Source organism: Scyliorhinus canicula, chromosome 18 (assembly GCF_902713615.1).
Source record: "Scyliorhinus canicula chromosome 18, sScyCan1.1, whole genome shotgun sequence".
Classification (NCBI taxonomy): Eukaryota; Metazoa; Chordata; class Chondrichthyes; order Carcharhiniformes; family Scyliorhinidae; genus Scyliorhinus; species Scyliorhinus canicula.
The window spans coordinates 6,838,738-6,864,668 of record NC_052163.1 but is presented as its reverse complement, the minus strand read 5'-3'; the positions used below and the strand labels follow the sequence as shown (position 1 = coordinate 6,864,668).

General features: G+C 48.3%; 1 protein-coding gene across 1 annotated transcript in view; it reads right to left on the bottom strand.

The window, feature by feature from the left end:
- LOC119953565 (sodium-coupled monocarboxylate transporter 1-like) overlaps positions 1-25,931 on the bottom strand; it is a 221,685-nt gene that overhangs the window by 86,213 nt on the left and 109,541 nt on the right. The window contains exon 9 of the mRNA XM_038777958.1: positions 23,594-23,734. Within this exon, the coding sequence (XP_038633886.1) occupies positions 23,594-23,734 (141 nt within the window). The remainder of the gene's footprint in view (positions 1-23,593; positions 23,735-25,931) is intronic.

Genomic DNA, 25,931 nt, shown 5'->3' with positions numbered 1-25,931 from the left:
TCCTTGGCCAAATCCGAGTTGTTGATGAAATCTCGTTAGGGACCATTAATGTGTTGTTTAAAGTGGACAAAGTTTGAAATTTTGGACACTTACTCAGTGAATAAAGCCACCTGATTCCATGGGTTTACAATGAACAAAAATAAACTTTACTATAAAAAGATCAGAATGATAAAACAATTTACAATGTCTGTCATATGCTCTTAACATTCATGGTTACTATGAGCTACATCACACTGCGCGAAATGTGACCAAAATAGAGGGCGGCATGGTGGCACAGTGGTTAGCACTGTTGCCTCACAGAACCAGGGACTCGGGTTCAATTCCAAACTCAGGTGAAGTTTACACGTTCTCTCCATGTCGGCATGGGTTTCCTCCGGGTGCTTCGGATAAATGGGGCTGGATTCTCCCAAAATGGGACGCTGTCCCCACGCCGACGTAAAAACGGTGGAGTTTTACTCCAGAAATTCCAAGAAACAAGTTGAGCTAATTCAATGCCCTGCAGGGGCTGGCAGGGACCCGGAGTAAATCTCGCAGCTTTAGCTGTGGATACGGGCAATTCTGGTTTGGAGTCCGCGAACGCGCACAGCGGAGGACCCCAGCGTGCACGCCGAGCTCCATGGCAGACTCAGACCATGGTGCCAGACGGAAAAATGAAACCCCCCGATTGGCCGCCCACCTCAGTATCAAACCGTGCGGATCTAACCCCCAGCCGCCTATAAAGCCCCCCCTGGTGTCCAATTCCCCCGCCTCCGACCAGGATGGCTAACAGCATCCCGACTGGCAATAGGGGGTTAGTTCCATGCCGCCGGGAACTTGGCCATTTGGGAGCAGAGGTTTGCTGGGCGGGCCTCTGTCAATGGGCCCCCAGCCGTGCATCGTACTCTGCGGTCACGCAGAGTTTCGCGTCCCGGAGAATCGTTGGACCGGCGCCAGGCCTGATTACAGCGTGAAAGTGGATTCTCGACCCCCGCGCGGCTGCGATTTCGGCACGGGTGTCATGGGAATGTTACTTTAAGAAATGTTTGTCTTCTCAAATGGCTGCAGAGAAGTTATTGTGTGGGTGGAGCTGGGCTCTGGCTCTGCTTTTTACTTTCGTTTTGAGCTGGAAGCTGTTTTTTGCTCTGAGGTTTACTTTCAGTTTTCAGTTGGGGAGCTGCATCCAAACCAAGAAGGTGTATTTTGGTCTCTCTCTCTGCATGCTAAAGAATATCTCCAGATCACGATAATTTCAAAGTAATACCTGTTTCTGTAAGGAATGCAAACCTACTGTTTTTGTAGGAAAAAAGGGTATTTGGCTTACGGATGTTGTTAGGAAGGTTACTAAGGACTTCCGGTGGCGGGCATGGAGAAGTAGGTCGCACATTTGATAGTGTTAAGTAATGGGTTAAGAGACATTGCAATTAGTTGTCTCATTTATGTTAAGTGTTCAATGATTGTCTCATTTATGTTAAGTGTTCAATAATTGACACTGATATGTAAAGGGGCTTTAGGTGGCCTCTGGATCTGGTGATCTGTAGAGTTCTGTGCAGAGTGAGTTTGAACCATTAAAGGTGTGTTGGTGAAAACGGAGCTGAACTCTTGCCTCTTCATACCACAGCATCTAATACATCTAACAATTGGTAACAGAGGATGCACTGTGTAAATATGAAGGCTTGAAAGATACAATTTTTCCAGATCAAACCAAGGAGTGAAAAAAAAGGGAAACATGGCTGAACCCAGGACGAAGATGGTTGGTTATGATTATCCTCCCTTATTTTCTGAAAGGCAATCATACGACCAATGGAGAAGTGCAGTAGTTATCTAGACTAAGGTGACTGCTTTAGGAAAGAGAAAACAAGGTATGGCATTGGCTCTTTCTTTACCATATGGCAGTAAAATCCGAAACAAAGTGCTTTCTGAGCTGGAGCTGGAAGAGTTAGACTCAGAAGAAGGTCTGGCGACTTTATTACATTATATGGACAAGATTTATAAGAAAGATGACTTGTTAAGTGCGTATGAAGCATGGTCGGATTTTGATAAGTTCCGGAAAATGGAGGATTTATCTATGGAAGACTATATAATGGAATTTGGCAGACTATATAAAAGGCTGCAGAAACACAGGCTGGAATTTCCACAGTTATGATACCAACTCATTATGATAGAGTATTTGAAGCGACACATGACATGGAAGAGTCAGAAGAGGAAAAAGATAGTGACCATAAAGAAGGCATTGTCCTATTAACAAGCTGTTTTATGCCAGTAATGAGGGTGTTGGTTGCAGAATCCTTTAACTGTGCTGTATTGGACAGTGGCTGCACATCTACTGTGTGTGGGATTGACTGGTTAAAATGTTATCTGGACTCCTTGGATGCTGAAAATCGTAACAAGGTTAAGGAGTTTAAAAGTTCCACAAGTTTCAGGTTTGGGGATGATAATACTCTGAAGTTGCTGAAAAGAGTGGTGATCCCTTGCAATATTGCTGGAGTGAATCATTTAATTAGCACGGATGTTGAATCAAGTGAGATACCTTTGCTTCTGAGCAGACCGTCGATGAAGAAAGCACACATGAAACTGGGTATGGAACAGGATAAGGCAACAGTTTTTGGAAAGACGGTGGACTTACAATTTACACAGTCGGGACACTATTATATTCCATTATTGACAAATAATATTTCAAGTAGAGTGGTTAAGGATGTGTTAATGGCAGTTGATAATGCGACTTTAGCTGATAAAAAGCTTGTTGTAGTAAAACTGCATAGGCAGTTTGCACATCCGTCTCCTCGGAGGCTGAAAAATGTATTAAAGGATGCAGAGGTAAGGGATGTCTATACTAAGCTGATAGATCAGGTTAGTGATCGCTGTGAAGTTTGTAGGAAGTACAGAAGGACACCAGCATGACCGATAGTAACCCCACCCTTGGCCAGGGATTTTAATGACATTGTGGCCATGGACCTTAAGATCTGGGATAAAGCAAATAATATATTTATTTTGCATTTTGTAGATTTAGCAACCAAATTTAGTCAGTCAACGATTGTACGAAGTAAAGAAAAGAGAGTAATTTTGGATAAAATTGTGGAAAAATGGATCGGGACAGGAATGGGTCCACCAGCAAAATTCTTCACGGACAATGGGGGAGAATTTGCTAATGATGAGTTTAGGGATATGTGTGAAAACATGAATATCAGAGTTATGAACACGGCTGCAGAAAGTCCATTCAGTAATGGTGTCTGCAAAAGAAATCATGCTGTTATCGATGACATGCTTTGGAAAATTTTGGGAGATCAACCAAACTGCAAGCTAAATTCAGCTTTAGCATGGGCGGTTCATGCGAATAATTCATTGCAGATGGTTGGGGCTATAGTCCTTATAAGAACATAAGGACATAAGAACTAGGAGCAGGAGTCAGCCATCTGGCCCCTCGAGCCTGCTCCGCCATTCAATGAGATCATGGCTGATCTTTTGTGGACTCAGCTCCACTTTCCGGCCTGAACACCATAACCCTTAATCCCTTTATTCTTCAAAAAACTATCTATCTTTACCTTAAAAACATGTAATGAAGGAGCCTCAACTGCTTCACTGGGCAAGGAATTCCATAGATTCACAACCCCTTGGGTGAAGAAGTTCCTCCTAAACTCAGTCCTAAATCTACTTCCCCTTATTAGTGTTTGGTAGAAATCCTAAAATTCCCTCTATTTTGGATGACCAGCCTCCAGCTTGGGAAGGGACTACAATTAGCTCAGGTTTTCCTGAACATTTAAACGCGTTACGTAGCAGTAGAAAAGCTTTTTTGGAAGCAGAAGTCTCTGAAAGAATTCGCAGAGCTTTAAGACATAATGTACGGCCATCAGATGCCGTTTTTCAGCAAGGAGACATGGTATAGTATAAGAGAGACAATTCTAATGAATGGAAAGGCCCAGGGAAGATCATAGGCACAGATGGCAAAACATTTATTTTGCAACATGGTAATCAAACTGTTAGGGTACATTCATCAAGGATAATGGGTACCGATTACAAATTTTCAAATTTAGACAGAGCAGCCGGACATGACGAGGAACCAGAGTCATCTGGTATGCATGTGTTACAGAACTATGAGGACCAGTTAACTGATATAGACAGGGTTTCTGTAGAGGAACACAACACTTCTGATAAATTGGATCAGGCCATTTTTCCGAAAGGGAAACTTCCAAAGGTTGGCACAAAAGTGACATACTTGCCTGAAGGATCTAGTCAATGGAAGGATGCAACTGTTATTAGTAGAGCAGGGAAGGCCACCGGAAAGTATAAACATTGGTTGAATGTACAGCATTCAGGGGAGGAAGTTAAAACAATGGATTGGGAAAACAAAGTTCAAAAATGGAGGGCACAGAAACGTAGTGCCAGTTCAGATAGTACATCGGATAGTGAACAGGTTCACAGGAAAAGGTCGAGAACTATTGAAAGGACATCCCCCTACAGAAGAGAAAGATCAAGCAGTAGCAGTACAGAACGAGATACCAGGCAGGAGAGGGGACGTAGTTTATCAAGATCTCGGAACAGGAGTAAGACTACGAATACTAATAGAAGTAGAAGCCCACATGCACGTGAGATTTTGGTAGCTTCAAATAAATTAGATGAAAAAGTTATCAAAGATGCTAAACAGCAAGAATTGCAGAGTTGGAGTGAATTTGGGGTATACACGGAAGTACTGGATAGGGGACAAAAAGCTCTATCCCACAGATGGATTTGTACAGAAAAGGTTCTTCCAGATGGAACGTATAAGGCAAAGGCCAGGCTTGTGGCAAGGGGATTTGAAGAAAACTTAGACGATCAGGACTTAAGGGTAGATTCACCTCCAGCAGGAAAGGTTATTTTAAAGATCTTCTTGGCTCTATTAGCCACAAAGGCATGGGAATGCAAGTCTATAGATATAAAAGCTGCTTTTTTGCAGGAACATCAGCTCCAGAGAGACATTTTTCTCCGTCCTCCTAAAGAAGCAGCTAACACAGAAGGGGTACTCTGGAAGTTGAACAAATGTGTATATGGATTAAATGATGCATCTAGAGTGCGGTACTTTTCGGTAAAGTCAGTCTTGTTAAAGTTAGGCTGTTGCCAGTTGAAAGCAGATCCTGCAATGTTTTACTGGCACTATAAAGGAAATCTTGCTGGCATCTTCATGATGCATGTTGATAATTTTTGGTGGGGTGGGACTAGTGATTTTGAAGCTATTGTAATCTCTGGTTTGAGGAAAGAATTCAGAGTTGGGAGTCAGGATTCCGGTGCATTTAAATATATTGGACTGGAAATCGGACAGACTAAGTTAGGGGAAAGTTTACGTCAGCAATCTTATTTGGAAAGCATTAGCTCAATAGCAATTAGTCGTGGCGGGGTTTCACAAAAAGACGCAATGGTTTCGAAGATAGAAAAAGAGCAACTGCGAAGTTTAATTGGGCAACTGAATTGGTTAGGTAGACAGACTAGACCGGACATGAGTTTTGATGTCTTAGAGTTGAGTACAAAAATGAATGATCCCAAAGTGGAAGACACAATAAGAACGAATAAAGTGTTGGCCAAACTAAAAATGCTGGTTTAAAAAATGGGCTGGTTTAGCTCACCAGGCTAAATCGCTGGCTTTTAAAGCAGACCAAGCAGGCCAGCAGCACGGTTCGATTCCCGTACCAGCCTCCCCGGACAGGCGCCGGAATGTGGCGACTAGGGGCTTTTCACAGTAACTTCATTGAAGCCTACTCGTGACAATAAGCGATTTTCATTTCATTTTTCAAATGCAGGAGTGTGTTTTGAAGTTCCCGGTTTTAAGTGATCTTAGGCATTTGAAACTCATAGTTTATAGTGATGCGTCCTATGCAAATTTATGTGATGGAGTTTCAAGCGCGGGAGGTTTTATAATTTTCCTTTCGGGGAACAATGGTAAATGTTGCCCTCTTGTGTGGGAAACAAAAAAAAAGGAGAGTGGTCAAAAGCAATTTAGCTGCTGAGACATTAAGCTTAGTGGAAGCGGTGGATATGGCTTTTTATATAAGTCAGATATTGACAGAAATTTTGGGATTAGGGGATTTGGGTAATATACCTATTGACTGTCAATAGGTAATATACCTATTTTCCTGTGGGAAAATGTGCACTCTACAAAAAGTGTCAATGAAAAGAGGTTACGGATAGACATCGCAAGTTTGAAGCAAATGTTGGACAGAGGGGAAATAACAAAAATTAAATGGGTTGACAGTAGCTATCAACTATCAGACTGTATTATGAAAAGAGGGGCTAGTTCACAGAAACTTTTAGATATTGTGAATGAAGGGCGCCTGTTCCTGTGAATGTTTTTTTTCCCTCTACTCAAAAAAAAGGGGGGAATCAGGTGTATGTTTTAGTTTCTTGAAATTTTAGTTTCTTGAAATTTTGTTTTCACCTAATTGGGTTTTTTTCTCCAAGGAAGGGGAGACTGTTAAGTAATGCGTTAAGAGACATTGCAATTAGTTGTCTCATTTATGTTAAGTGTTCAATGAATGTCTCATTTATGTGAAGTGTTCAATGATTGACACTGATATGTAAAAGGGCTTCAAGTGGCCTCTGGATCTGGTGATCTGTAGAGTTCTGTGCAGAGTGAGTTTGAACCATTAAAGTGTGTTGGTGAAAAAGGAGCTGAACTCTTGCCTCTTCATACCACAGCATCTAATACATCTAACCAATAGCTCCCGCCTGTGACGGACTTTTGGACCTTTTTCTCCCATTTCTTTCTGGATTTTATTGGATAAATTGGTGAAGAGTGCGACAGTGAGGAGAAATCCCCCTCCAGCGTATGGGCAACTGGACCAGAAGTGGCTGTGTGAAAAGACAAAGTTCTACAAGGAATGAGGCAATTTTTGGGTCAGTTGAGGTTCCCGAGGGTAGATGACGATATGGTGGAAGGGCTGGGAGCCCCAATTGAACTTGAGGAAATAATCAAGGGGCTGGAGGGCATGCAGTCGGGCAAGGCCCCGGGGCCGGAAGGCTACCCGGTGGAATTCTAAAAGAAGCTTTCAGAGATACTGAGCCCACTGCTGGTGAGGTCATTTAATGAAGCAGGTGGTATTTAATGAGAGAAGAGAGTCCTCCACCCAATAATGTTGCAGGCCTCGCTTTCATTGATCCTGAAACGGGAGAAGGATCCGGAGCAATGCCGGTCATACAGGCCAATTTCTCTTCTGAATGCGGACGCCAAACTGCTGGCTAAAATACTGGCCACAAGGATAGAGGATCGTGTCCCGGGGGTAATAGGGGAAGACTAGACAGGATTTGTAAAGGGAAAGCAACTCAAGCCCAATGTTCGAAGACTTTTAAATGTTATTATGATGCCCTCAGAAGGAGGGGAAATGGAGGTGGTGGTAGCGATGTATACGGAGAAGGCTTTTGATCAGGTGGAGTGGGATTACCTGTGGGAGGCGCTGGGAAGGTTTGGGTTTGGTGAGGGCTTCATTGACTGGGTGCGGATGCTCTATCAGGCACCAGTAGCGAGTGTGCGTATGAACCGGCTGAGGTTGGTGTGATGATCGGAATACCCCTTTAAGAGGCTTGGAACCCTGGGGGACTCCGCCTCTGGCTACGCCCCCTGGAAACAGTATTTAAGATGAGACTCCATTTTGCGAGCACACGTCTCTTGGATGCAGCCCTGTTCTCTGTTTATTAAAGCCTTTGATTACTGACCTCGCTTTCGCGTCGTAATTGAGAGTGCCTCAATTTAATAAACAGAACACATCAAGATGGACAGCGCTCTAAAACCGGAGAAACTCAACCTGGACGCCAGGTCGCCGGAAGCCTCGGAAATCTTTAAACATTGGCTCCGGTGCTTCGAGGACTATCTGGACTCCTCACCGTCTGACGTCGACAGCGCTTGCAAGCTGCGCTTACTACATGGCCAGGTGAGCCACCAACTCTCTGCCATGATCAAAACCGTTACGACCTATGAGGCGGCGATCGAAATATTGAAGAAACGCTTCATAAAAACTACTAACGAGGAACACGCCAGACATTTGCTCTCAACCTGCAGCCAGCGTTCCGGGGAAACGCTGGATGAGTTCGTGGAAAGACTCACCGCGCTCGCGAGGAACTGCGGCCACAAGGCAGTGACGGCAGAAGAACACAGGAACTTACATATCCGCGACGCCCTTGTGTCTGGCATCAGGTCATCGTACATCCGGCAGCGGCTCCTAGAAGACGGGGCGAAGGATCTCCAAGGCACGGTAACGCTCGCCTCTTCTCTCGAAACGGCCCACCGTAATCTCCGTACGTACTCCGCGGACCTTCTGAACCCCTCTGGATCCCCTCCAGACTCGGCCACTCTACAGGCCTGTGCCACGCGACGATCCACTCACTCCGGGGGCCCCCCATGCTATTTCTGTGGGCAAGGCCAGCACCCACGCCAGCGTTGTCCGGCCCGATCCGCGACCTGCAACGACTGCGGGAAGAAAGGGCAATTCGCGAAAGTCTGCCTGGCTGGGCCCAAAGGCAACAAACGAAACCCTCATCAGGCCCAAAAATCAAACTCCCGACCTCACAGACCCCGCAACGCGGACGCGCTGCGGCCGGACACGCCCACTTCTGACGCGTCATCGACCTCGTGCGAGTCATGGGAGCGGCCATCTTGGCGGTGGCCATCTTCGAAACCCGACACGTGCGACCGGCGGCGGCGGCCATCTTGTGACTCCGGGCAGCCATTTTGTGAGTTCGACTCTGACGGCCCGCATCTAGGAGCAATCACACTTGATCAATCGCGGCCGAAACACCTGCGAAACTTGATGATGCGGGTGCGAATCAACGGCCATGACACTCCCTGCCTATTCGACTCCGGGAGCACGGAGAGCTTTATCCACCCAGACACGGTAAGGCGCTGCTCCCTGCGCAACCACCCCGCCTCCCAAACTATCGCCCTCGCCTTAAGGTCCCATTTGGTTCAAATCACGGGGTATTGTGTCGCGGACCTCGCCATTCAAGGCGCGAAATACTCCCATTTTAAACTTTACATCTTTCCTCAACTCTGCGCCCCCCTGCTGCTCGACCTCGACTTTCAGTGCAGCCACCGGAGCCTGACACTGCAGTTCGGCGGACCCCTGCCCCCACTCACAGTATGCAGCCTGGCGACACTCAAAGTTGCGCCACCCCGCCTCTTCGCGAACCTCACTCCCGACTGTAAGCCCATCGCCACCAGGAGTCGCCGGTACAGTACCCAAGACTTGACTTTTATCAAGTCAGAGGTTCAGCGGCTACTAAAAGAGGGGGTCATAGAGGCCAGCAACAGCCCTTGGAGGGCCCAAGTATTGGTAGTCCGCTCCGGGGAAAAGCAACGCATGGTAGTGGATTATAGCCAGACAATAAACCGCTTTACGCAACTCGATGCTTACCCACTTCCCCGCATAGCTGAAATGGTGACCCAAATCGCCCAGTATCGGGTATTCTCCACGGTTGACCTCAAATCGGCCTACCATCAACTCCCTATTCGCTCAGAGGACCGCCCCTACACGGCTTTTGAAGCAGCCGGTCAGCTGTTTCACTTCCTCAGGGTCCCCTTTTGTGTTACAAACAGAGTCTCCGTTTTCCAGAGGGCGATGGGTCAAATGGTGGACCAGTATGGCTTACGGGCGACCTTCCCGTACTTGGACAACGTCACCATCTGCGGCCATGACCAGCAGGACCACGACGCAAACCTGAGGAAGTTCCTCCAGACTGCCCGGGCCCTCAATCTCACGTACAACAAAGAGAAATGCGTGTTCCACACAACCCGGCTCGCCATCCTCGGCTACGTCGTGGAGAACGGGGTCCTAGGCCCGGACCCCGACTGCATGCGTCCCCTTAAGGAACTCCTCCTCCCCCGTAGCCTCAAGGCACTCAAACGATGCTTGGGGCTTTTCTCCTATTACGCCCAGTGGGTCCCCAGATATGCGGAAAAAGCCCAGCCACTCATTAAGACCACGGTTTTTGCCCTGACGGATGAGGCCCAGTTGACTTTCAACCGTATCAAGGCCGGCATCGTCAAGGCCGCCATGCACGCGGTGGACGAAGCCATTCCCTTCCAAATAGAAAGCGATGCATCCAACGTCGCCCTGGCTGCTACCCTCAACCAAACGGGCAGACCAGTAGCGTTCTTCACCCGAACCCTCAACGCCTCGGAAATTTGACACTCTGCAGTCGAGAAGGAGGCACAAGCCATAGTGGAGTCCGTGCGACACTGGAGGCACTACCTAGCTGGTAGGAGGTTCACCCTCATCACCGACCAACGGTCGGTCGCCTTTATGTTCGATAACGCACAACGGGGCAAAATAAAGAACGACAAGATTCTGAGGTGGAGAATGGAGCTCTCCACCTATACGTACGATATTAAATATCGCCCGGGGAAGCTCAACGAGTCCCCAGATGCCCTGTCTCGCGGCACGTGCGCCAACGCGCAATTGGACCGCCTGAGAGCCATCCACGATGACCTCTGCCACCCGGGGGTCACCCGGCTTGCCCACTTCATCAAGTCCCGCAACCTGCCCTACTCCACAGGAGAGGTCAAGGCCATGACTAAGGCATGCCAGATCTGTGCGGAATGCAAACCGCAGTTCTATCGACCAGACAAGGCCCGCCTGATAAAGGCCTCTGGGACCTTTGAGCGACTAAGCGTGGACTTCAAAGGGCCCCTCCCGTCCACCAACCACAACATCTATTTCCTCACCGTCATCGACGAATTCTCCCACTTCCCTTTTGCTGTCCCCTGCCCCGATACTACCTCGGCCTCCGTGATCAAGGCACTGCGCAGCATCTTCGCTCTGTTTGGTTTCCCCGCTTATATTCTCAGCGACCGGGGTACATCGTTCATGAGCGATGAGCTGCGTCGGTACCTGCTCAGCAAGGGCATCGCCTCGAGCAGGACGACGAGCTATAACCCGCGGGGAAACGGGCAAGTGGAGAGGGAGAATGCGACAGTTTGGAAGGCTGTCCTCCTAGCCCTATGGTCAAGGAGTCTCCCTATCGCCCGCTGGCAGGAGGTCTTACCCGATGCCCTGCACTCCATTAGGTCGCTCCTCTGTACGACCACGAACGAGACCCCTCACAATCGTTTGTTTGTCTTTCCCAGGAAGTCCACCTCTGGGGTCTCGCTTCCACCCTGGCTGACGACTCCGGGTCCAGTCCTGCTCTGGAGGCATGTGAGGAGCCATAAAACGGATCCCATAGTCGAGAGGGTCCACCTGCTGCACGCAAACCCTCGTTATGCCTACGTCGAGCACCCCGACGGCAGGCAGGATACTGTATCCCTGCGAGACCTGGCACCCGCTGGCTCTCCCACCGACTCCACCGACCCCACGGACCCTCCCACCGACCCCGACTTTTTCCCCACTGACCCCCCCCCTTCTACCGACGCTCCCGGCCCCGCACCGACCGCCGACTTCGACAGCGCCCCCCCATAGCGCCCCCTGCCCCCCAGCCGGCGCCGGCACCGACCACCCTAATTACTCCTGATACCCCCCCCCCTCTCCAAGGCGGGCAAAGCCTCAGTCAACCGTGCTCCCGGATAGACCACCATCGGAACCGACCGCATCCACGGCGCCACCACCAGAGCAGCAAAAGTCAGCACGGACTATCAGACCGCCACAAAGACTGAACTTATAATTTAAAACACTTCACCCCCAATGGACTATGTGGTTTTTTTTTAAACAGGGGGTGAATGTGATGATCGGAATACCTTGCCACTTTAAGAGGCTTGGAACCCTGGGGGACTCCGCCTCTGGCTACGCCCCCTGGAAACAGTATTTAAGATGAGAGTCCATTTTGCGAGCACACTTCTCTTGGATGCTGCCCTGTTCTCTGTTTATTAAAGCCTTTGATTACTGACCTCACTTTCGCATCGTAATTGAGAGTGCCTCAGTTGGTGTATTTTAAACTACACCGAGGGACGGGGCAAGGGTGCCCCCTCTCCCCGCTACTGTTTGCTCTGGCCATAGAGCCATTGGCCATGGCGTTAAGAGCCTCTAGGGACTGGAAAAAGCTGGTTCGGGGGGGGCGATTGATGGCGTGGAGCACTGGGTCTCGCTTTACACAGATGGCCTGCTCTTGTATATTTCAGACCCGTTGGAGGGGATTGGGGAAGTTATGCGGATCCTCGGGGAATTTGATAATTTTTCGGGGTTATAAATTGGACTTGGGGAAAAGCGAGATGTTCGCGATCCAGCCAAGAGGGTAGGAGAAGAGACTGGGAGAGCTGCCGTTTAGAATGGTAGGAATGGGCTTTCGATCTCTGGGAATCCAGGTGGCCCGGGAATGGGAGGCACTGCACAAGTTAAACCTATCCCGGCTCGTAGAACAAATGGAAGGGGACTTTAAGAGTTGGCACCTCGTTTAGAGTGGCGGCAAGGGCGACATCTGAAGCGTCGCTCTCTACTTGGAAGGGCAGTGTCTCATCTACTGCGTGCATCCTGACCATGGCTATGTCTGAGCGAATACGGGCGTGAGGGGAAATTGCATGGACTGGATAAGTGGGCGGGCCTTGTCCGCGTATTGTGGCACCCACTGGACGTAGTAAGAAAAGAACCCCAGGCATCGTTTGAGAGCCTTGGGGCAGTGGGGGAGGGGAAGCTCCATGAGGTGGTGCATGCGGTCGGGATCGGGCCCCAGTAGTCCGTTTTGGACTACGTAGCCGAGGATGGCTAAGCAGTCTGTGCTGAATACGCCACTTCTCCTTGTTATAAGTGAGGTTGAGGAGAGATGCGGTGTGGAGAAATGTGGCAAGGTTGGCGTCATTGTCCTGCTGGTCGTGGCCCGCAATCCGTACCGGTCAACCATTCGTACCATTTCTCATTGAAATACCGAGACCCCGTTAGTGATGCTGAAGGGAACCCCAAGAAATTGATAGAGTCGACCGTCCACCTCGAAGGCAGTGTAGGCACGGTCCGATTTACGGATGGGGAGCTGGTGGTAGGCGGATTTCAGGTCAATTGTTGAGAAGACCCAGTACTGTGCAATCTGACTGACCATATCAGATATGCGAGGGAGGGGGAACGCGTCGAGCTGCGTGTACCGGTTGATGGTCTGGCTGTAGCACGACCATCCTGTGTTTCTCCCCAGTTTTAACCACCACCACTTGGGCTCTTCAGGGACTATTGCTGGCCTCGATAATACCCTCCCGAAGCAGCCGCTGGACTTCGAAGCTGATGAAGGTCTTGTCCTGGGTGCTGTCCTGCCTGCTCCTGGTGGCGACGGGCTTGCAATCTGCAGTCAGATTGGCAAAGAGGGAGGGAGGGTCAACCTTGAGGGTCGTGAGGCCGCAAACGGTGAGTGGGGGTAGGGGTCTGCCGAATTTGAGGGTGAGGCTCTGGAGGTTACATTGGAAGTCCAGGCAAAAGTGTCGCTCAGAGGTTGGGGAGAACGTACAGGCGGAAACGGCTGAATTCAACGCCTTGAATGGTGAGTTTGACCAGACAGAAACCCCGAATCGGGACAGAGTGGGATCCGGAGGCCAGGGAGATCCGCTGGTTGGCGGGATGGACCGCGAGGAAGCAGCGCCTTACCGTGTCCGGATGGATGAAGCCATCGGTGCTCCCGGAATAAAGTAGGCAGGAGGTCACGTGGCCGTTGATGAGCACCGTCGTTGAAGCGGTAGCCAGGTTGTGGGGACGGGATTGGTCGAGCATCATGGAGGCGAGGAGCAGCAGCAACTCGGGTCCCGTTGTCCAGTCCCGAGGGGAGTACAAAATGGCGGCGTCCGAAGATTCAGCGCACATTGTGGGGGTGGGCAAGATGGCGGCAACCATGGAGCGCACGTTGCGGGGGCGGGGCAAGATCGCGGCATCCACTGATCGCACGTGGAGTCGGGGAGGAATATGGCGGCGCCCACTGATCGCACGTGGAGTCGGGGAGGAATATGGCGGCGCCCATTGTTCGCACGTGGCCCCGGGAGCAGCGGATGATGGGGCCCATTGCGCGATCGGCTGAGGAAAAGGGGAGAGGTCGGGACGCGATAGCGGCAACTGCGCGGGCCTGACACACCGCTGCAAAGTGGCCTTTCTTGCCACAGGATTTACAAGTCGCGGCGCGGGCCGGGCAGCGCTGGCGGAGGTGCTTCTGCTGGCTACAGAAGTAGCAGCGAGGACCCCCAGGGTGCACGATGTGGCGAGCAGCGCAGGCATACTGCGTGGGAGCGGCCCCAGTTGGTGGGGTCGGTTGCGGGGTCCACGAGGGGTAGGATGGGTGGGCCGCGCGGCGGGCGGGGTAGGATTGTATGTTACGGGAAGCGACCATCATAGAGAGCGCTAAAGTCATTGTCGCCGCAAGATTGAGCGCGGCCCCTTCCAGCAGTCGTTGCCGGATGGGGTCCGATGCAATACCCGTCACAAAGGCATCTCGCATGAGGAGATTGGAATGTTCCGTGGCCGTGATGGCCCGGCACTCGCAGTCCCGTACGAGAGGGATAAGGGCCCGCCAGAAGTCCTCAATCGACTCACCCGGTTGCTGGACGCGAGTGGAGAGTACATGCCTCGCAAACAGAGTGTTCGTCGACTGGACGTAATTTTCTTTGAGAAGTTCCATGGCGCGGGCGTAGTTCCGCGTGTCCTGTATCAGCGGGAACATGCTGGAGCTCAACCTTGAGTAGAGGAGTTGAATTTTCTGAGCTTCCGATGGTGTAGGGTCCACTGAGGTGATGTAGGCCTCAAAGACAGCCAGCCAGTGGTTAAAGTCTTTTCTGGCGTTCGGCGATTGCGGATCTAGCTGCAAGCGGTCGGGTTTAATTCTGATGTCCATGATGCGGAAAATCTCACGGTAATAAATTGATGCGCTAACAATTGCACACAAAGACTCGAATCGGTACAAGAGAGGCAGGGGCTTACCGGCAAACCTGTAATAGCAGGTACTGCTGTACATCCCCGAATACAGGAACACACATATATATACAGTGGTGGATCACCACACAGACCGTGAAAATGACGGTCCTCCCCTGATTTCTTTTGTCTTTCAGTGCCTCCCCATCTTCATCCCAAGGGCCTTTTTCAAGCGGGTGAATAAGGTTATTTCGGGCTTTGTGTGGGCGGGTAAAACCCCGCGACTGAAGAAAGTGTTGCTGGGGCGCAGTAGGGGGGAAAGGTGGGTTGCCACTGCTGAACTTTTTCAATTACTACTGAGTGGCTAATATAGCCATGTTTAAGAAGAGGGTGGTGCGGGAGGGGTCAGTGTGGGAGCGGATGGAGGCGGCGTCATGTAAAGACACCAGTTTGGGAGCACTAATAACAGCACTTCTTCCGTTCTCGCCGGCCCGATACTCCACAAGTCCGGTGGTGGTGGTGGTGGCGGCTCTGAGAATTTGGGGGCAGTGGAGGAGATATAAGAGAGTGGAGGGAGCATCGGTTTGGACCCAGATTTATAATAATCATCGGTTTGTTCCGGGTAGGCTGGATGGTGGGTTCCGGAGATGGCAAAGGGCAGGAATTAGGAAGATGGGGATCTATTTATGATGGGAGCTTCCCCAGCTTGAAAGCCTTGGAGAATAAATTTGCATTGCCAGCAGGGAATGGGTTTAGGTATTTGCAGGTGCGAGACTTCCTGAGAAAACAGGTGCTGGCCTTCCTCCTGCTGCCACCATAGGGGATACAGGACAGAGTAGTCTCCAGTACCTGGGTGGGAGAGGGGAAGGTATCAGATATTTAGCAGGAACTTTTCAATGCCGAGTGGAGGAGCTTAAGGGCAAGTGGGAAGACGAGCGAGAAGGAGAGGTAGAGGTGGGTTTGTGGGCAGATGCCCGAAGCAGGGTTAATACATCCTCACCATGTGCCAGGCTTAGCCTGACACCAGGCACACATGACGGTGTCCCGGATAAGCAAGTTTTTTGGGATAGAGGACAGGTGTGTGAGGTGCGCGGGAAGCCCAGCAAATCATGTCCACATGTTTTGGGCATGCCCGAAGCTTAGAGGGTTTGGCTAAGGCAATGTCCACAGTACTCAAAACACGGGTGGAGCCGAGTCTGGATTTGGCGATCTTTGGAGTGTTGGAGGGGCTGAATGAGGCCGACATCTTGGCCTTTGCCTCCCTAGTAGCCCGGAGACGGATCTTATTAATGTGGAGGGACTCAAAGCCCCGGAGTGTAGAGACCTGGGTTAGTGACATGGCTGGGTTTCTCAGTCTCGAGAAAATAAAGTTTGCCTTAAGAGGGTCAATGGTTGGGTTCACCCAGAGGTGGCAGCCGTTCGTCGACTTTCTCGGGGAGAATTACAATGTCAGCAGATGCAGTATTCCAAGGTGTGTGTGTGTGTGTGGGGGGGGGGTGGGGGGGGGGGGGGGGGGGGGGGGGGGGTGGCGCGGATTGTTGTTGTATGGTTGAGGTGCATGAAGATTGGGATGTGGGGCGGGAAATGTTTATTTTGCCATGTTGATGTCATTGTTGATGTTACTGTTATAAAAATGTTCAAATACCTCCATAAAATATTCTTTAAAAAAAAGTTGTAGGTCAAGTGAACTCCATGATATACTTTGGTATTCTCTAAACCCTGGCCCATAATAAATTGGGGGCTCATGGGGTAAAAGTCTATCTTTTGTGATTGGGTTGGCTTAGTGAACTTAAAGACAGTGAGGTGTGAGCATATTTGTGTTTGCTGGACATCCGGTGGCGGCCATGGAGTGAACGGTCGCACATTAAGCAACTTTAAGCAACATTAAGCCCTTAATGGTCTTTCGACGGTTTTTAAGCTGGATATTTCTGGAAATTTCTCAACATAAGTTGATTAAAACGAGAGGAAAAGGAGGTGACCCCCAATTTATGGAATCATGTTCAAATAAAAGTCAAAAAAGAAGAAACCAAAAGATGAGTGAAAGCAAGGCTCAGAGGTGAGCGCGTGCAACGGTAACAAGACAAAGCTCGTCCATATCAGCTCAATGGACGATGGAGCAATGGGTCGAGTACCTGGATGAGAAGTTGACTGTTGACTGTGTGCAGATTCTTATAGGGTACACACAGCCCTTTTCCTGTTGCCAATTCTCCATTGCCACAGGCCTTGATAAATGGACCCTGTTAGTAGCCTGTAACATGGGTGCGATCATTGTCCACATGATCTTGACAGGATTGCTGATCAAGTTTCTGTGATGTGTTGAATCACAATGGCTGAGAGCAGCCTGCTGCTGCAGCCTGCTTCCACCTTCGTAGCCAATGCGATGAACGATTGTCCTTTGCTTGTTCTGCTATTGAGAACTTTTTGGACTGCATTTTTCTTAGCATCTCCCCCACCCCCTGACCTTGCCATGATGGGTGGTCCTATGAGGAACAAGGAGCTCACAATGGCATTGTTCAACAGATCATCAGAGCGCACAGACCTCTTGATCGATGGAGGGACACGATCCACCGCCTTAAACAGTCACTTCCTCCAATGCACAGTGGTGGCACTATGCGTCATCTACAACATACACTGCGACAACTCATCAAGCCCCCTCCTTCAGCACCTTATGAACTCACAAACTACCCCACTTGGAAAGACAAGGGCGACTGACACATGGAAAAATCAGCACATCAAGTTTCCCTCCAGGCCACAGCATCCCGACTTAGAACTCTATCACCATTCTTTCACTGTCATGGAGTCAAAAACATAAACTCCCTCTCAAACAGCACTATGGGTGTAACTAGACCACATGAAAGGGGCTGGTTTAGCTCACTCGGCTAAATCGCTGGCTTTTAAAGCAGGCCAGCAGCACGGTTCGATTCCCGTACCAGCCTCCCCGGACAGGCGCCGGAATGTGGCGAATAGGGGCTTTTCACAGTAACTTCGTTGAAGCCTACTCGTGACAATAAGTGATTTTCATTTCATTTCATTTCATTTCATTTCCAGGATCACTGGATTGTGGATCTAATTTTGGTCTTTGCCAAACGTGATGAAACAAACTAAATTCTAGAGGTGAAGTGGAAAGTAATGCCTTTAATGTTGAGGCAATCTTTGACGGGAGGGGTATGAGGGAGGCCTAGTAAAACTGAAGCCAATGGGAATCAGGGGGGAAAAATCTGCTGGCTGGACTCAAGCCTAGCACAAAGAAGTTGACTCAGGTTGTTGGAGGGCAGTCAGGAGATTGCTGTAAGTATTATTCGGGATAGTGTCCTGAGCCCAACTACCTTCAGCTGCTTCATCAACTATCATTCCCTCAATATAAAATGATAAGTGGCGAATTTGCTGAAGAATGCAAAGTGTTCAGCATAGTTCATAAATGATGATAAAGCAGTCCGTGCTCGAATGTAGCAAGACCTGGGAAGATTAAGGCCTGACTGGTTAATGGCAAGTAACATTTGTGCCACACAAGTGCCAGCGATAATGAAGTTTACAGAGAGAGTCTACCTATCTTGTCTTGATATAAGAACATAAGAACTAGGAGCAGGAGTAGGCCATCTGGCCCCTCGAGCCTGCTCCGCCATTCAATGAGATCATGGCTGATCTTTTGTGGACTCAGCTCCACTTTCTGGCCCGAACACCATAACCCTTAATCCCTTTATTCTTCAAAAAACTATCTATCTTTACCTTAAAAACATTTAATGAAGGAGCCTCAACTGCTTCACTTTGCAAGGAATTCCATAGATTCACAACCCTTTGGGTGAAGAAGTTCCTCCTAAACTCAGTCCTAAATTTACTTCCCCTTATTTTGAGGCTATGTCCCCAAGTTCTGCTTTCACCTGCCAGTGGAAACAACCTGCCCGCATCTATCCTATCTATTCCCTTCATAATTTTAAATGTTTCTATAAAATTCCCCCCTCATCCTTCTAAATTCCAACGAGTACAGTCCCAGTCTACTCAACCTCTCCTCATAATCCAACCCCTTCAGCTCTGGGATTAACTTAGTGAATCTCCTCTGCACACCCTCCAGTGCCAGTATGTCCTTTCTCAAGTAAGGAGACCAAAACTGAACACAATACTCCAGGTGTGGCCTCACTAACACCTTATACAATTGCAACATAACCTCCCTAGTCTTAAACTCCATCCCTCTAGCAATGAAGGACAAAATTCCATTTGCCTTCTTAATCACCTGTTGCACCTGTAAACCAACTTTCTGTGACTCATGCACTAGCACACCCAGGTCCCTCTGCACAGCAGCATGCTTTAATATTTTATCGTTTAAATAATAATCCCGTTTGCTGTTATTCCTACTAAAATGGATAACCTCACATTTGTCAACATTGTATTCCATCTGCCAGACCCTAGCCCATTCACTTAACCTATCCAAATCCCTCTGCAGACTTCCAGTATCCTCTGCACTTTTCGCTTTACCACTCATCTTAGTGTCATCTGCAAACTTGGATACATTGCCCTTGGTCCCCAACTCCAAATCATCTATGTAAATTGTGAACAATTGTGGGCCCAACACAGATCCCTGAGGGACACCACTAGCTACTGATTGCCAACCAGAGAAACACCCATTAATCCCCAATCTTTGCTTTCTATTAATTAACCAATCCTCTATCCATGCTAATACTTTACCCTTAATGCCATGCATCTTTATCTTATGCAGCAACCTTTTGTGTGGCACCTTGTCAAAAGCTTTCTGGAAATCCAGATATACCACATCCATTGGCTCCCCGTTATCTACTGCACTGGTAATGTCCTCAAAAAATTCCACTAAATTAGTTAGGCACGACCTGCCCTTTATGAACCCATTCTGCGTCTGCCCAATGGGACAATTTCTATCCAGATGCCTCGCTATTTCTTCCTTGATGATAGATTCCAGCAACTTCCCTACTACCAAAGTTAAGCTCACTGGCCTATAATTTCCTGCTCTCTGCCTACCTCCTTTTTTAAACAGTGGTGTCACGTTTGCTAATTTCCAATCCACCGGGACCACCCCAGAGTCTAGTGAATTTTGGTAAATCATCATTAGTGCATCTGCAATTTCCCTAACCAAATCTTTTAGCACTCTGGGATGCATTCCATCAGGGCCAGGAGACTTATCTACCTTTAGCCCCATTAGCTTGCCCATCACTACCTCCTTAGTGATAACAATCCTCTCAAGGTCCTCACCTGTCATAGCCTCATTTATATCAGTCGCTGGCATGTTATTTGTGTCTTCCACTGTGAAGACCGACCCAAAAAACCTGTTTAGTTCCTCAGCCATTTCCTCATCTCCTATTATTAAAACTCCCTTCTCATCCTCTAAAGGACCAATATTTACCTTAGCCACTCTTTTTTTTTATATATTTGTAAAAACTTTTACTGTCTGTTTTTATATTCTGAGCAAGTTTACTCTCATACTCTATCTTACTCTTCTTTATAGCTTTTTTAGTAGCTTTCTGTTGCCCCCTAAAGATTTCCCAGTCCTCTAGTCTCCCACCAATCTTTGCCACTTTCTGTGCTTTTTCCTTCAATTTGATACTCTCCCTTATTTCCCTAGATAGCCACGGTCGATTTTCCATCTTTCTACCATCCTTCCTTTTTGTTGGTATAAACCTTTGCTGAGCACTGTGAAAAATCGCTTTGAAGGTTCTCCACTGTTCCTCAACTGTTCCACCATAAAGTCTTTGCTCCCAGTCTACCTTAGCTAGTTCTTCTTTCATCCCATTGTAATCTCCTTTGTTTAAACACAAAACATTAGTATTTGATTTTACTTTCTCACCCTCCATCTGTATTTCAAATTCCACCATATTGTGATCGCTCCTTCCGAGAGGTTCCCTAACTATGAGATCATGAATCAATCCTGTCTCATTACACAGGACAAGATCTAGGACCGCTTGTTCCCTCGTAGGTTCCATTACATACTGTTCTAGGAAACTATCGCGGATACATTCTATAAACTCCTCCTCAAGGTTGCCTTGACCGACCTGGTTAAACCAATCGACATGTAGATTAAAATCCCCCATGATAACTGCTGTACCATTTCTACATGCATCAGTTATTTCTTTGTTTATTGCCTGCCCCACCATAATGTTACTATTTGGTGGCCGATAGACTACTCCTATCAGTGACTTTTTTGCCTTACTCTTCCTGATTTCCACCCAAATGGATTGAACATTATCCTCCATAGCACCAATGTCATCCCTTACTATTGCCCAGATGTCATCCTTAAATAACAGAGCTACACCACCTCCCTTACCATCCACTCTGTCCTTCCGAATAGTTTGATACCCTCGGATATTTAACTCCCAGTCGTGACCATCCTTTAGCCATGTTTCAGTAATGGCCACTAAATCATAGTCATTCATGATGATTTGTGCCACCAACTCATTTACTTTATTCCGAATACTACGAGCATTCAGGTAAAGTACACTTATGTTGGTTTTTTTATCTCTGTTTTGAATCTTAACATCTCCAGTTTTATTCCTTTTAGTATTACTGGGCCTATTCACTGAGCTCCCCTCAGTCACTGTACCTTGTACTGTCTCCCTTTTTGATTTTTGACTATGTCTTCTCTGCCTTGCACTTTTCCCCTTACTTCCTTTTGCTTCTGTCCCTGTTTTACTACCTTCCAACTTCCTGCATCGGTTCCCATCCCCCTGCCACATTAGTTTAAACCCTCCCCAACAGCTCAAGCAAACCCCCCCCCCCCCCCAGGACATCGGTTCCAGTCCTGCCCAGGTGCAGACCGCCCGGTTTGTACTGGTCCCACCTCCCCCAGAATCGGTCCCAATGCCCCAGGAATTTGAATCCCTCCCTCTTGCACCATCACTCGAGCCATGCATTCATCCTATCTATCCTGACATTCCTACTCTGACTAGCTCGTGGCACTGGTAGAAATCCTGAGATTACTACCTTTGAGGCCCTACTTTTTAGTTTAACTCCTAACTCCCTGAATTCCGCTTGTAGGACCTCATCCCGTTTTTTACCTATATTGTTGGTGCCTATGTGCACCACGACAGCTGGCTGTTCACCCTCCCCCCCCCCCCTCCCCCCCCCCCCCCCAGAATGTCCTGCAGCCGCTCCGAGACATCCTTGACCCTTGCACCAGGGAGGCAACACACCATCCTGGAGTCTCGATTGCGTCCACAGAACCGCCTGTCTATTCCCCTTACGATCGAGTCCCCTATCACTATAGCCCTCCCATTTTTCTTCCTGCCCTGCTGTGCAGCAGAGCCAGCCATGGTGCCATGAACCTTGCTGCTGTCTTCCCCTGGTGAGCCATCTCCCCCAACAGTATCCAAAGCGGTATATCTGTTTTGCAGGGAGATGACCGCAGGGTACACCTGCACTGCCTTCCTACGGAATTCAACGGCATTACTCTGTTAGTTCCCCCACCACCAATTTCCTTGGTGTCACCTGTAACCAGAAACTTAATTTGACTAGCCACAAAAATACCATGGTTACAACTGTAGATCAGAGATCAGGGGAGTGACCTAAAGGAAAAGTCTCTAAGTGTAATTTGTGGTGAGTTTTGCTGGGCGTTTCTTCCTGGCTCTGTCGGTGAGTTCTCCACAATTAGGACGCAATCTACTGGTCAAGCTGCCCCCGCAAAGCAGCGCGCCGTGGCACAATTTGGCAGGTAAATGAAGGGAGACATTGTTCCCGGCTCACCACACCTTGAGATTTAACACAATCTCGCGAGATGACACAATGTAAAGCTTGGCCATTGTGCGCGGGATCATTTTTTGGCAAATCTGCAAATTTGAGTAAGACAGCTAGTCTCACCTTTATGTGCAGTTCACTGAGGTAACCAAGGCATTGGGATCCCTTTGCCTTGGAGACCTCGGGCGAGTGCTATTCAGTGCTGGTCTCCATAAACGTGGACCAGACGGAACGGGACTTGTGGGGCTCTCCAAGGGATTGGAGGCCACAAGGTGCATGCCTGCTCAACAATAATAATAGCTTCTTGTCACAAGTCGGCTTCAATGAAGTTACTGTGAAAAGCCCTAGGTGGTACTCTGGCACTGCTGGTGCCATGAGGACACCCTGGCATTGCCAGCCTGGCACCTTGGCAGTGCCACCTGGGTTTCAGTCTAGCACTGCCAGGGTGCCAAGCTGGCATTGACACTGAGTTTGCACTGAGATTGCCGTGGCACCTGAGCCGCTGTGGAACCAGAATATCGATCATCTTGCCTGGGTGTTGTTGCTGGTTGTCACTGTTTGCTGAGTTGTAACTATATGGATTTAAACGGTCACTCCTGTGTACCATGTTTTGTTATGCTCTCTGACGAACCAGTCTGCTACAATCCACGTGGCGGGTGTGATGTTCAATCAACCCTGTGTCTGTACTGACTGAGTGTCTCCACTGGAAATAGGAAGATCATGTGTGCTGTGTCCTTTTTACATGGGTTAGTGTAATGCCCCCTGTGGTAGTGTCACCTCTGTGTGTATTGTGAATGCCCATTGGTTGTGTCCTAGCTTACTGACCTATTGGTTGAATGTCTGTGTGTCATGTCTCTGGTGCTCCCTCTAGTGTCTAGCTAGTCTACATGTACTTACATTAACCCCTTGTGTATTTACAGTGATGCATATTACCACAAAGGGCACGGCAATAACCAGTTGGTAGTTGACGTATCTCCAAAAATTTGAATATTCAAGTTAAATTTTAAATTTCAAATAGGATTTGGACCTCATCAGTTTCTGGTTTTCTAAACAAAATGTCTGCTCAGTTCTTTTCAATTTGTTTATTTTAACCTTGAAAAATGTGACAGAAAATTATTTCGCAATTTTATCTGATGAATCGAATTGTATTTATCATGTTCACTTACTTTATTGCCTCTCTCTCACTCTTGCAGGCCAAGTATCTTTGCACCTGTACTTGGTTACAACCATAAATTGATACCCATCCAAATACAGCTCCAATGCCAACACTCCAAGTTGTGTATAGTTTCCTTGGGTCAGGATCAAAGCTGAAAGAAAAGTATCACCAGTTACTTCACCAAAACTGTCTGAAAATTACGCTTCATGACCCGGACTGCTACTTTATTTAAGTTGCTTTGTCATGGCATGGGTGTTCTCCAAGTAAGTGAAAGTTCCAGTCCCACACTTCCTTCTTCTGGCCATTCATTTCTCTCTGCTTATGCTAGAGATACTCAGCTCTAATTCTGTATTGTTGAATGTATGAGGCAGGATTCGCCGCCGGCGGGATTCTCCGTTGTGCCAGCTCCCGGGGGTTTCCCGACGACATGGGGCTGCCCCACAATGGGAAACCCCCATTGACCGACCGGTGTAAGGGCAGAAACGTGGCGCGGCAGGGTAGAGAATCCAGCCCCCGGTGTTTGATTTATTCTTTAACCCACCAATATCAAGGCTGGTAAATGATTTGAGGTACAGATCAACTGTGATTAAATGGGAGTATAGGTTCAAGGGACAATGCCCTATTCCTTATTCTGTCAAGCTCTTTATCAGCATAACAAAATCTGCATTCCACTTCCAGCTCACAAGGAGTATAGAATAGAATAGAATAGAACAGTACAGCACAGAACAGGCCCTTCGGCCCTCGATGTTGTGCCGAACAATGATCACCTACTCAAACCCACGTATCCACCCTATACCCGTAACCCAACAACCCCCCCTTAACCTTACTTTTTTAGGACACTACGGGCAATTTAGCATCGCCAATCCACCTAACCCACACATCTTTGGACTGTGGGAGGAAACCGGAGCACCCGGAGGAAACCCACGCACACACGGAGAGGACGTGCAGACTCCGCACAGACAGTGACCCAGTCGGGAACTGAACCTGGGACCCTGGAGCTGTGAAGCATTTATGCTAACCACCATGCTACCGTGCTGCCCCGAGTAAGATGGCACTATGGTTAAAATTAAGAAACAAAAGCCCTGATTCAATTTAAATCCGCCAGATGGGCTCATTTTGGGTGCCCATTTTACACTTTTACTGATTTTATTCTCCACTGACTTCAATGTGCAAAGCGTACAGCTGATTTCATTCTCACTGGATTGGCTGGGGGTTAATATCAGGGCGCAAGATAAAAATTCTCATGCGTAGAAAAGACTGATAAACACAAAGGAGTTTGATGGTGGGCAAGAATGGAGAATTTAGCGTGAGCCAAAATGTCATAAATCTGACAGTGTAAAGTCGCATTGTAACTCTCCCAATGGCGGGTGTTACAACTCTTGTGAGTTAGTGCGCGGTCAATTCCAGCCCAACTGACCCAGAGTCAACACAATTGAAATGAACAAATAATTCTTAGAAGAACACCCAAAAACTTTGGCCCTTGGCTGCCCAATAACTACAGTCACCAGGTTTGTAAATTTAAACATAATTAATTTTATTATTAACAATAACTATAGTTAAATATGCAGCAAATACAGCTTGTTAACTATTATCTAATTCCTAACCCCCTCTTTAACTCACCCCCGCCCCCCCTCAACACACTCACACTAAACAGACAAGCAAACACAAGAGGGGGAAAATGAGGGCTGTAAAAATATTGATGGAAATAAAAGGATAAGGGTTTCTGTTTCAGATGGTTGTCTTCTAGCACATCTTCCTTCAGTCTGGGCTTTCAGTTTGAGGTTTCTACTTTCAATCTGCAGTGTTAGCCTGTAGATTTATCCAGGTTCAGAAATACAGCAGCTGTGCAGCTTTTATGGAGAAAGAGAGAGCGAGAACAAAAGCGAGAGACTCATACAGCTTCTTCTCTGAGCGTCCAGGAGCCAATTGTCCTTATCTTGGTTCTCTGAAAACCATCCCACTTGTGTAGGACCCAATCACCGCCTGTTGCTGGGTAGAATACGGCCTTTTGGCCAATTCATTGATAACCAGCCAACCAATCAAACCAAGTCCCTCCGAACTCTTCGGTGCCAAAAAGTCTGAGTTCCGCTGTTTGGAAGCTAGCACAGTATACTATTTTGTAACCTTTCAGTTCCTCACTTCCTCTGCAGACTTTTAAAAAAAATGTTTAGAGTACCCAATTATTTTTTCCAATTAAGGGGCAATTTAGTGTGGCCAATCCACCTATTCTGCACATCTTTGGGTTGTGGGGGTGAAACCCACGCAGACACGGGGAGAATGTGCAAACTCCACACGGACAGTGACCCAGGGCCGGGATTCAAACCCAGGCCCTCAGTGCCGTAGGCAGC